The sequence below is a fragment of the Brienomyrus brachyistius genome, chromosome 5 (genome assembly GCF_023856365.1).
Source record: "Brienomyrus brachyistius isolate T26 chromosome 5, BBRACH_0.4, whole genome shotgun sequence".
Classification (NCBI taxonomy): Eukaryota; Metazoa; Chordata; class Actinopteri; order Osteoglossiformes; family Mormyridae; genus Brienomyrus; species Brienomyrus brachyistius.
Genome location: NC_064537.1, coordinates 33,059,911 through 33,073,411, shown reverse-complemented (window position 1 = coordinate 33,073,411; position 13,501 = coordinate 33,059,911). Strand labels below are relative to the sequence as shown.

At 43.0% G+C, this 13,501-nt stretch overlaps 1 protein-coding gene across 1 annotated transcript; it reads right to left on the bottom strand.

The window, feature by feature from the left end:
• Positions 1-12,282: 12,282 nt before the first annotated feature.
• On the bottom strand, positions 12,283-12,973 carry LOC125742436 (uncharacterized). The gene has a single exon (XM_049014424.1). The coding sequence runs from the start codon at positions 12,964-12,966 to the stop codon at positions 12,283-12,285; it is 684 nt and encodes a 227-aa protein (XP_048870381.1). The 5' UTR covers positions 12,967-12,973.
• Between the last annotated feature and the right edge of the window lie 528 nt (positions 12,974-13,501).

The following is a 13,501-nucleotide window of genomic DNA, read 5'->3' as shown; positions in this document are numbered from 1 at the left end:
TTGCTTGACAAATCTTTTGTTGGGCGTCTTGCTTTTGAAGGGCCTTTAATAACCTGATCCACTTTGCAGATTAATTAGAGACTGTCACTGCTGCAAGACGCATCAAAAACACACAAATCTGTAGGTCTAATTAGGGACATTTAATTTCTGATGCATACTTATCAAAGGCCGCAATGATCTGCCTTTCAGGGCATCGAATGAAAGTGAATTTCTGATAGAGGGACATGCTTTAGGGTTTGTGTTGGCATGGTGTACAGAGTCCTGTGTCCTGGGGCAGAGAGCAATTTACAACAGTTACTCTCTTACCGCTGCATTTTGTGTGATGCTGTGAATATTATATGATACATGCGGAGTGCATTTCCTTTGTAAACTATTATCACTTGCCCAAGTAGGGCAACATGTAATATTTACAAAAATTTTTCAGTGCACAAATACTGTGAATTAAGATCTATTTCCAGTTTTGGGTTATTTCCAATAATGCAAATTACTTATTTTTCAGAAAAATCTTTATATATTCAGATAAATAACCATAAAAATCTGTGCTTGTATGTTTTACACAGTTATAACCACTGCACTTAATAATACAAAAATTATATCATAGTAGTATAGTTATTTTTGTTATGACATTACTGTATGTGACTCTCTTTGTTGCGTAGTTCAGTGTTTCCTAACCCTTTTCGAAAGTGGCACACTTAACGTAAGGCAGTTATTCCGGGCGACGCCATTGATTAACACGTAATATTAATTAGCCCTTATCTTCAACGTGAAACTTCAGTTTCAGGATCAAGTATGTTTTCTGAAATTTTCCTTTTTAAAAATTTGTCCAGGATCTTGTCTTTTCACTACAGGACAGTTTGCAAACTGTCGAACATGTGAATACAAAGTGGTGTCAGGCGTAGGGTGATCCTCATCCTGGCTGTATTTGATTACATGACCAATGCGTTTACAGCCGATTGGACAATCAAATGAATAATAAGTCACTTATGTACAAAGCTTTTTCTTCGTCAAAGCCACTTGGAGTAAATTGAAATGTAAGTATAAATACAAAAGCTTACCTTATGTACCTGGCCAGCTCTAACAGCATACTAGTGTGGCTGAAAAACACTGGTGTGGTTAATGCAGTGCTATTTAACTTTTATAAACGAAATATTTTATTTTCCGATGGTGATGCCAGGCTATGTGTTATAGAAACACTATTACAGCTTGTAAATTCGCACAGACACATATACAGCTATACTGGGACAGTGTCATTTTTATTCTGATTTGAAAAATTGCCTGAAGGTGCAGCCCCCCCCCCCCCCCCCCCCTGCCCCAATTCATTACTAAAAGCACAATTGTAAATGTTCCAAATGTGTAAATGTTGCATTTCAAATGTAAATCTAGGATTATAAGTATTATATATATATATATATTTATCTATCCCGTTTCATTAATTAAGGCTCCTCTGCTATGCTAGTTATGGTGATTCTCTGTGCTGTGATCGAATAACAAGAGAGTAGGTTGTAAATGTAAATGTAAACCTGTCTCTGCACCAGGACTGGGTGGGAGGGGGGCGAAGGTGCCAGTTAATTATGGATGGAGCATTTGCTGGTGCCATATCACTGGCGTGCATCTGGAAGCCTGCTGTTGTAACTCTAATAAAGCCGAAAATCCAATTTTCTTGCCTGCCCCTGCTTCTAGCTGGGGTCACGTATACTGAGCTAATTTGTTTGTCCGGCTCCTGCTTAGTACTAAACAAACGGTCAGTCATCTGAGTGTGGCTCCCAGTCACTCGCAGGACAGTAGATGCAAATGGTGGGGGCTCTTAAAATGTCTAAATATGAAAGGTGTTTTCTGGATCTGGCAGAGTCCTGTTAGAGCATGTGGTTTGCGGACGTGCGTTTGCGTTTGGCTCGGTGATGAAAGGATGCCAAGTTGATCTGCACTCCTTTGGGCGCTAAGGTGAGTGACTCAGTGGCCCGGGGGAGTCATTCGTCAGTTTTTTCAATGATGGAGACCTGCAGAGTCCCAGCCTTTGGGTTTCTCCAGCTCCAGTCACTCACTTATCTCACTTTGCTCTGCTAGCCACAAGGTGCCAGGCACAGTTAAGAGGCCAAGCTCCCTGGATCCTGTTACACTTCCACAGCCCATGTAAGCCTGACTGGTCTGCTTCGCTTGGGCTCCCAGTGCCACCGTCACTGAGTGTAAAGCTCATCTCTCGGCTGGGTTTGGAGTCTAGTTTCTGGGTGTGTTGAGTTGAGTTTAATGTCTCTGTGTTTTTTCTCTTGGTTCCTTTCTGCTTTTCGCACATCTTGTCACTGGCATCGTGGTTCTCTGTTCTAGTGTCTTGCTTCCAGTTTTACGGTTTCATTTCTCCTTGCATATCCTATCAGGTTCTATGGTTCTGTCTATGGTTCTTGTTTCCATGTTTGTGGTCATAGTTATTTGGAATTCTGCAGCTGGTGTGCTGAGTCGCTGGGGTCTTGTTTTTAGGTTTATTGTGATGGTCTGTTTTTGTGATTCAGTCCCATTCTCCAGTGCTTCACTCTTGAGTCTCCAGGTGTGGCGAAAATCAAGTACTTGTTTGTATGATCTCAGACTTTATACCTTACAAAAGAGCAATCAAATTTCCATCAGCTACCAGCCCCTTGTAATGCAGCATTAAATGTGCAAAGAAGATCCTGACTGATCAAAGAGGCATGTTACCAATGGCCTGCTTACGTACCTTAAACTGAATTTGACGTATAAATTGAAATTAAAGTATTGACTATAAATTGCATTTAATCATGAATATAATTAAATGTAAAACAGTCATATGAGCTGCTCTGAAGGACATCTCATGCCATCCTCTATCTGGGTGGTCCTCTTCTGCACAGCAGATTTTGCTTAATCTGCGCAAATGTGGGACAACGGCAGACGATAAGCATTTTGCATCCCGAAACGTTAACGTTCAAGAAAGTCGCGTAATGTTTAATGTTAGCGATTCTCTCCTCTGATATGCATACATACAAGCAAATGCACTATTCATTTACTGTCCTTTTACATTTCAAATGGCAGCGTTACATTTCTGTAAATATGGAATCATAAAATAAAAATTACAATTAACAACCTTTTTCTGAACGATCTCTTAAATCATTATGATTGCAGGCTTTGCAGATGCTAAATTGGGAAAATATCTCATCACACGAACCCCCATGCAAGACATCACACTTTGCTGAGCCTCACTGCAGACAGGCTGTTAACAGATTTTAACAGGAGATGTTCCAGGACGTATCTGCCACAAGGACGAATGACCTGTGGATCTGTGACCAGCAGATGGACATTAGCCTTTAGCGTGTCACATGCATTCACAACCTTTCCCAAACCCCACATCCTTACTTTATTAGTTTACCAATGATCAGCATGCAATGAAATGTATGACGCATTTGTGTCTGATGAAGGTGCCTATAGCATAAATGTATTATCACACTGTTCTATTCATAGGTAAAATGAATATTTTAACTTTTATAAATAAATTTCCTTGATACGGATGAATGGTGATGCTGGTTGCCAAGGGAACCAGAAGTCCATAAACTCCCCTGTGCAGCTTCCTGGGATGGTTGGTAGACACCTTAGGGTCTTTTGTCCTGCTTGCTTCTAAGCTAGGGCTCATAGCGTGACCATTTGAAGGTGTCATTAAAGAGGATTGTATTCAAAATGAAAATGAAAGCAAACGTGCCTTGAGGTCTGCAGGTTCTTTTTGTCGTCTTGGGATTTTCCTCACAGGCTGCATGTAGTTCAGTGGGAACCACCTCCATGCTTAGGACTTGTTCTCACGTTCGAGCAGGTTTTCCTGGGCATTCTGACTTCCTCCTGCCACTCGAATGCAGTTAGGAGAGCTGACCTCCTCAAACTGCCCATAGTGTGTGAGTGTGTGTATGTCCTGTGACACACTGACCTCCTGCCCTGGGTGTCCCCAGCCTGGTGCCCTGTGATGCCTGGGACAGGCTTCTGAAATTGGGTAGATGATACTTGTTGTGACTTGATTTAGGGCCCTATTTTAGATTGTCAGCATGTCTGACATTTACACAAAATAAAACAGTACATTTATAGCGGAGATAAACTGCAAAATATTTGCTGTGTAAAGGATTCACATTTTACTGTATTTAAACATTCCAATATCACTGCTCCTGTTTTCCAGACATTTATGTGATAACAAAGACTTATGTCTTTGGAATTCACATAGTGGGCAAGAAATATAGCAACATAATTCAAAATATTGTTCATATATTTACATAAAATAGTGCCACGTTACCCTATAACCTAGCATAGGCGGGGAAGTAATTATTGCTGAGTTTTCTTTCTTGTGGATTTTTAAATAGCAGGTTTAAACTTGTTCTTCCTTAACTTTGCTGTTCCGACCATTAAGAAAGATTTATCTCCCTCAGATTCAGCCTCAGTGTAACTTTCTTTTGGAGAATTTGTCTCCCTGATCCCTCAGAATGTCGACAGCGCCTGTATCTTATTCTCTCTGATGTGTCTGACCCTCAGAGATTACTGCTTTTTGGTACATGCCCCTCAGATTTATGCTCTTTCCATTTCTCCTACAACAGTCGGACTGCTCTCTGTGAAAGGCCACTGTAAATAAACACTGCAAATAACTGGACATGACACGAAGGTCCTGGTTTGCTGTATCTTGTGGTTTTACCGCTCTGCAGTACCATTCATCTCCCTCGGCTCGCTCCGTCTCCAGAATGTTCCAGCGTCCCAGTCCATGGACTGTGACAGGTGTTTTACTGAACGACACTAAATCAGTGACTCGTCGATTCACCCTGCAGCCTCGTGCCTCCTGAGGTGTGAGTTTGACTCCTATCCCTGGCAGTGTGGGTGGAGTTTCCCCATTTGTCTTATGTCTGTGCAGGTTTCCTGTCACAGTCCTAAAACGGCTTGACTGAAACATGTTTCTCTAACCTGCTTTGTGTCTGTGTGTGTGTCTGTGTATTCATATATATATTACATTGTACTGGAACACAATATTCACAGATTCTTATTAAAAAAAAAGATGCCCCCACAATGTGATAAAACCTGCTATTTTGACCTTATGGGGACATAAGACTCTATGAATGGAATTTATCAACTATATGTGCCAAAAGTGTTGTACTTAAGTTGGATACCTATAGTTAAGGTTGGGGGCGGCATGGTGGTGCAGTAGTTAGAGCTGTTGCCTCACACGTCTGGAACCCGGGTTCGAGTCTCCGCCTGGGTCACATGTGTGCGAAGTTTGCATGTTCTCCCCATGTCGTCGTGGGGTTTCCTCTGGGTACTCCAGTCTCCCCCCAAAGTCCAAAAACATGCTGAGGCTAATTGGAGTTGCTAAATTGCCCATAGGTGTACATGTGTGAGTGAATGGTGTGTGAGTGTGCCCTGCGATGGGCTGGCCCCCCTTCCTGGGTTGTTCCCTGCCTCATGCCCATTGCTTCCAGGATAGGCTCCAGACCCCCATGACCCAGTAAGATAAGCAGTTTGGAAAATGGATGGATGGATGGTTAGGGCTGCGTAGTGGTTAAGGTTGCCATTGTTGGGATTAGGAATTTTCCTATAGGAAAAAAAAAAAATATATATATATATATATATATATATAATACAAACGTGTGTGTGTGTGTGTGTGTGTATGTGCTTGTATGTACTGTATGTATGTATGTGTGCGTGTGTGTGTGTGTCCGACCTCTTCTGTGTTACCAGGAATAGACTCTGGACTGAATCGATTCGATACACTAAATCAAGTTAATTTCTAATAAAACTGATATAACTGCTTAATGTGAAATATCCATTTAAGCAAGCCGAATGGCCGTCGTTCATTTGAGGTGTTTCATATTCTTATATGCAGCAATTAATTTGTGACCTGTTGGCTTCCTGTGTACCATTTGCTTAACCACAGTAGAACATTGACCCAATAAGACTACAGTATATGAAAATATGGGTAAAAGTGACCCGTGTTCATAGATGAGAAACCGGCTAGCTTGGTGGTGTGGGGAGGGGCCCTGTTGCCTCACACCTCAGGAAGTTGGGGATGACGAGGCTTTCCCACAGCCAGTAAGAGTTTATCATTGTACGTTATGCGCAGCTGAGCCATACCCACGCTGACCCAGCAGGGCCGAAAGCGTGATCAATTCGACCTGGTTCTGTCGCCACCATCTGATTGAAATTCAGGGAGATACCGGTGTACTGCATTGATATGTATGGGTTATCCGAAGGAAAAAAGGGCTTATTCTACATATAGGATATTCCCAGGTTATGAATGAGACCTGTTCCCAAAGTCAAATTTGTAGGATGGTCGGAATAGGAAAAATACTGTACATAATAATAATAATTATTATATAGTAATAAAAGTAACAAATATCATACTGTACCTCTAGCCGAGGAACTGCTGAAGCCACGTGTTTTCTGAGTGTAACAAAGTATTGTGTGCGTTTGTCATTATGAGTCATTTAACTCAATTTTTTTATATAGTAGCCTTTATAGCAGTCTGTTCATAAGTTCAAGTTGCCTGTAAGTTGTGCGTTCTTAACCTCCTACTTAAAGTACTAGAGAACGGCTGAACAGAATGGATTTGTAATGCTAATTTACGCAAGTTAATGCTAATTGCGCTAGTGTTTGATGTTAAAATAGCACAGAGATTCTCACAGATGTGCTAACGGAAATTAGCACATAGTGAATCAGGATGTACATCCATTCAGTTTTACTTTATGAATCACTGTCGCTCTCCAAACTCGACGATGCCTTTACCGAGCCTGCCCTTCTGCAGTGGAAAACCGAAGTGAGCTGGAACCGTGCTGTAACTAGTGTCTTTTGTGGTATGGGTTGGGTACAGCCTGGTTCCTGTCTGCCAGTGGAAAAGTGCCATTAGTGTGCTGTGTGTGTGTATGTGCAGTTAGGAGAACTGGTATCTTTGAATTGTCAGTAGTGCGTCATTGTGTGTATTTGCAGGGCTGGACTGGGATCATACAACTACCTTGGGCCCTCGATAAACTGTGCTGCCAAGGGGTGGGGGGTGGGGGTTAGTCCCTCTCGATAAATTTTGTCAAACTTGGGGAGTGCAGTATCCTCAATATTCCCGATATTCTTCAGGATGCCGGTATACCAGGTGCCACATGGCCCCTTTCCACGCCTGTACATGCCTGTGTCTCCTACGATGGCCTGCAGCCCCACCCCGGGTGCCCTCCCCCCTTTTGTGCCCCATACCGCTTAAGAAATGTCTCCACAAAGCCGTCCCATTAACCTCCGTGACTCTGTACTGGATATGAAGTTGCAACAGGGATGGATATTATAGGAGGAATAGGGCATTTTCAGTGGCAATTTGGTGCAAGATGCTTCTCAAATGAAAGGGAGTTTCTTTATGCAATCAGAGTTGCACACACAGTATTTAATGGGATGAGGGAGTTATCCCCCGCTTGCAGATAGTGGCACCGGTGACCTGCCATGAAGCACCCGTGGATGTAACTGCTTACAGGCGGAAAGCTGTTTGGAGGTAAAGACTTCACCAGCTGGGGAGGCTGGGATCCTGCTGGAATCACTTCTCTCTTTCTTCCTGTTTTTTTCTGACTCTCGAACTACAAAAACTGGTTGGCATATTTTTAGCTGGGGAAGGATAAAAAGAGATACCAAGAATCGTGATTTCGTTGTGTTGAGTATTGCTCTCAGTGTAAAATAAATCAGAGCGCAATGTGAAATCCGCTATTACACAGCACACTGCTGTCATTTTCTGCAAGCAAAGCAAGTTTTAAAAGCATGTTACGAGTCTTGAAAAAGTATTTAAAATTTTTAAAACCTTAGTTGAAGTAGCTTAGTTGAAATAACTTTCAGTGAGAGTTACACTTGAGCATTTACATTTCATGTTTGTATAATACCATCTTCAAGCAATATGACCCAATTTCACTGACTTGTTATGTCCCAGTAAACTAAAATAAAGATCCTTTGTCATTCTGCTTCCAGTTGTCCTGGGATTTTAATCATATTCCTGCAGCCAGCTTCACTCGCCAGTCATTTTCAACACAGCTGGTTATTTTACTGTTTTATTCAAATATGTATATGTTGCACTGAATATTTTTTAATGAACAATGTGGGACATATAAGAAATGTTATTTAAAAAAAAATCCAGAAGTCCTTTAGCTTATGGGTCAGCCTGTGTTTTCTGTACGGATGATAGAAAGTTATCTAAATCAGATCTAGTTACATGGGAAATGGCTGTCTGTGTTTGTTTTGTAAATTATGTCCTGGGTATCAATAAGCCCTATCAGCCCACTGGCATACCTAAAAACGAAGCTATAGAACTGCGTTTGAAAATAAAATGTTAAGAAAAACGATTTATGACAGAAGACGGAACCCTCGGCCAGGAATAAAATCAGGGCCTAGAGTTGATGCGTATATTCAGAAAGAATCCGATTAAAACAAAAAATGAATCCCGGCATGTAGTTCGATCATCTCCCTTTACGGCTTTTCCGAATTAACATATCTAGTTTTCCCAGTAACATTTTTATATCTTCTATTCCATCTTTTCAGTTTGTAGGGGAAGAATAGCTTTCTAAGGCAGGAATTGTCTAAAGCAAAAATGTGTAAATGAAAATCCACACTGCATGCTGACTTCATAAAGTACTAGGAAGATTCCCTACCTGAGAGTAATCCAAGAGTTACCAAGCTCCTGGAGTAAATCACCCATAATGTCAAGGTTTATAGTCATTTTGCATTGATTTTTGGAGACTCGGTGAGCTGAATACAGATTTTCCTTGAAATTTCACGGCAAAGTGCTTTCATCGAGCAAAATAGCCAAACTTTCTGGGCACCATGCTGAAGCTGACAAAGGAGAAACAGCGAAAGGTCCTTACCCCAGAATAATTCTCCAGTTCTCCAATTGGGGTTGGCCCCTCCTGCCATCATCTTCTACCCCTGTTGGCTCCATGATTGACCAGGTGTCCTGCTAGGATTTCTGCCCCATGATCTCACCGGACTGACCAGCATCGCAGCTGAGCTCAGGGTGGTGAAGAGCCCAGCTCCGTTTCTTTTTGAAAGAAATTTAATCTGTGGATGAAAAGGGACCCTCAGGACCTAAAGGGGAGGCACTTTTGATCATCCAGGTAAACGGAGTAAGTGCTGAGACCCCACGACCCTGTTCCCTAAAACCATAAAATTTTATAGAACCGCGAGTACGACAAAAAAATAAAATTGTTCATTGTGTTCAAAAATTGTTTATGCAGCATTTAATTAGAACATTAGGGTTAATGTTTCTATAAAATGACTGATATCCACACTCAATAAATAAAGTTAGGATTGTCATTTCATAATCTACTTATGTTTGAATTAGAAGCTTTGTTTATTGTTTCACAAGTGGTCGAATGAAAAAAAGTTAGTTTAATAACAGCTATTGGGTTGGTGCTCATGAACTCTATAGAATGCAGTATTGGGATCACCCAGGGTGAACACGACCACATGGAACAGGGTGGAAGTGAGTTTCTAAAAGTCAGTAGCCATCAGCAAGGGTAGCACTCAGGTGTCAGATTATGGGCGGATCTTCAGCTACCATGTGGGGAGGAAACTGGACTTGGCTTCATATATATTAATCAGGAATCAGGATCAGCTGACCTTTGGCCACTTGACCTCATTTGCCGATTTGAAACATGCATATGAACATTACAGCCGTGTAGCTGTTACTTATAAATGTAATTGCATGTTCGATTTAGAGAATACCATATCATGACTGTAAACAGTATCCTTTTTGTAGTTTGTTTGCCTCTCGAAAAAAGAATATCGCTATGAACGTACTAAAATATTTTAAAAAACTTTACATTTTAGTTCGTGTTTCTTGTTTGTGTGTCTCTCGGAAAAAAGAATCTCACTCCAAATCTGCTAAGATATAAAGCAACACACAACAGCGTGTTCATGGAGGCAGCCATGTTTGTTCCGAGATGTGGTAGCTCGACCGGGAGATTGTCGGACGTGATGTCACTCACCTCGGGATTTCCCAGTCCTGAGATAATCGAATGCACCAACAGGACTGGGGGAGGGGGGTCATGGAAGGGAAGAAGGTCCTCATAGGTGTGGGCCAATTCCCACCAAACACCCACACCCGTCCAAAACAAGAGTCGCGTTTAGTTTACTAATTAGGCCTCACAGCTTTGATAGCACAGCCTACATGCTTGAACTGCTCACAGGTCTGTCTGCCTGTTGGTTTTTCCTATACAGGGAAACCAGAAGAAGTAGTGGAGTCAGATTTAATACAGATTGAGATTTAATACAGATAAGAAAACACTGTCTAACAACAGCAGTGCGATGTAACTGCACAGTTCTGTAGCAGTAAACCCTTATTGGGAAATCCAGTGAACTAAACATTATGCCAGTACCATTTGTGTGTGTGTGTGTGTGTGTGTCAGCATCATTTTAAGGGTATACGCAAGTACAAAGAACTAGGATGCTGGGAGTACGCACGCTACGCTGCTGCGCGGCGGGAGTAGCGGGCAGAAGTTGTACTAGGCAGAATTAGTGTGCAGAAAAAATTATATTACAGACAGGAAACGGGAGCCCAATGAACACAATTTGGACTTACTCTTTGGACTCTTTGTTCGTATGTCTGAAAGTTCGTAAACTGAAAGTTCATAAGTAGAGGAGTGTCTGTATATATTAGGGGTGGTACTTGATTAAAAAATTAATCTAATTAATTAGAAGCGTTGTAATTAATTAATCGAAATTAATCACATTTTAATCACATTTCAATATTTGACACGTGAAATAAGAAATTTTAATTTTCTTGATGAATGAATCAATATACATACAGGAAGCTTAAACTTCAAAATCTTGTTTATTTTCCCATCAGTTTACTACACAGACCAATAGATGAGTGTAGAAAACACAGAGCAAACTGTTTTCAGAACACTGAAAATTTTGACCAAAAATGCCAAAGTACTGATTGGGAACTGCTCCCATTTTTCAAACATCGTGTATGAAAAACGAGAAAAACCAAACAATCCAATTTCAGTCAAAAACTCCCTCAAGTATCCCTGGCCAAAAATAAACAGAACAACAGCTCAAGATAAAATGCTATGTCTACCATCTGTTAAGCTGTTAAGTGGTTCGCGATCTGTGAAAAAGGTAGTATAAACACTGAAGTGCTAATCGCGCTAGTGCGGCAATGGGATGTACAATGTTATATTAGCATCCCGCTAGTCGCTAGTTAATTTAACCGTTTGTAAGTGCAAAGTATTTATTGTGTATTGTTTGAATTGTAATATATGTAAGATGTGTTCAGTTTTACAGTGCCTCTTTTAGTAAACGTCTCAAGATTCAGTAAGCTATCTGTCAAGCTAAAAACTGCGCACTCACATTAGCAAGGACAGAATAGTGCAAGTGAAATGTGTAATCTTTTCTAATTTGTCATTTTTTCCGTAATTAATTTGCGGAATTAAATTAGCGCGCTAAACTATATATATATATATACACAACTATTATCATAAAAATGATAGTCTTGTGTAAGGAGAACCTGGACATCCATCCATCCATCCATCCATCACCTTCCATTTGTCCGGGGTTCAGGGGTAGCAGCTTCAGGAGAGATACCCATTTACATTACATTTACATTTACAGTATTTGGCAGACGCCCTTAGCCAGAGCGACTTACATAAGTGCTTTAAGACGCTGCGATTAATTTTTCCGATACTAGCTCAATAAGGACCCAGGCTATGAATAGCCTCCCTCTCAGCAGCTCCCAGACCTCCCTCTCAGCAGCTACCAGATCTTTGGGGGGGATGCTGAGATATTCCCAGGCCAGCCGAGAGATATAATCCCTCCAGCGTGTCCTGGGTCTGCCCCAGAGCCTCCTCCCTGTAGGACAGCTGCCCAGGAGACATCCGTGCCAGGTGTCCAAACCACCTCAACTGGCTCCATCCGTGCCAGGTGTCCAAACCACCTCAACTGGCTCCATCCGTGCCAGGTGTCCAAACCACCTCTACTGGCTCCATCCGTGCCAGGTGTCCAAACCACCTCAACTGGCTCCATCCGTGCCAGGTGTCCAAACCACCTCAACTGGCTCCATCCGTGCCAGGTGTCCAAACCACCTCAACTGGCTCCATCCGTGCCAGGTGTCCAAACCACCTCAACTGGCTCCATCCATGCCAGGTGTCCAAACCACCTTAACTGGCTCCATCCGTGCCAGGTGTCCAAACCACCTCTACTGGCTCCATCCGTGCCAGGTGTCCAAACCACCTCAACTGGCTCCATCCGTGCCAGGTGTCCAAACCACCTCAACTGGCTCCATCTGTGCCAGGTGTCCAAACCACCTCAACTGGCTCCATCCCTGCCAGGTGTCCAAACCACCTCTACTGGCTCCATCCGTGCCAGGTGTCCAAACCACCTCAACTGGCTCCTTTCAACGTGGAGAAGTAGCGGCTCTACTCGGAGACTCTCCCGGATGTCCGAACATCTCACCCTATCTCTAAGGGAGAGCCCAGACACCCTGCGGAGAAACCTCATTTTGGCTGCCTGTAGCCACAATCCCATTCTTTCTGTCATTACCCATAGCTGATGACCATAGGTGAGGGTAGGTACGAAGATGGTCCAATAGATTGAGAGCTTTGCTTTCAGTTCTTTCTTAGCCACGACGAACCGGTGAAGCGCCTGAAAAACTGCAGACGCTGCTCCTACTCGTCTGTCCAGCTCTCGATCTCTCCTACCCTCACTCGTGAACGAGACCCCAAGATACTTGAACTCCTCCACTTGAGGCAGTATCTCCGCCCTGATCTGAAGAGGGCAATCCACCTGCTTCCGATTGAGAACCATGGTCTCGGACTTGGAGGTGCTAATCCTCATCCCCGCTGCTTCGCACTCGGCTGCGAACCGCCCCAGAGCTCGCTGGAGGTCCCCAGCAGATGAAGCCAACAGGACAACATCATCCGCAAAAAGCAGCGATGCAATCCTGAGGCCACCAAACTGGACACCCTCAACACCCTGGCTGCGCCTAGACATCCTGTCCATAAATATTATAAACAGGACCGATGACAAAGGGCAGCCGTGGTGGAGCCCAACACGCACTGGGAACATTTATTACTGGTAATGCGGAGCAAACTTCTGCTCTGTTCATACAGGGACCGAATCGCCCACAATAGTGGACCCCCAACCCCATACTCCCAAAGCACCCCCCACAGCCCCCACAGCGGACCTCGGGGAGCCCGAGCCTTTTCCAAGTCCACAAAACACATGTTGACTGGATAAGCAAACTCCCAGGCCCCCTCCAGTATCCTCGCAGGGGTATAAAGCTGGTCCAGTGTTCCACAGCCAGGTCGAAAACCGCATTGTTCCTTCTGAATCCGAAATTCGACTATCGATCTCACCCTCCTCTCCAGTACCCCGAATAGACTTTCCCAGGAAGGCTGAGAAGTGGGATCCCCCTATAGTCGGAAGACTCCGGTCCGCTTTCTATTCTCTTAAAAATGATAGTCTTGTGTAAGCAGAACCTGGACAATTAGCACTTAATCTTCCTGACTAGTTATTATCACCACCA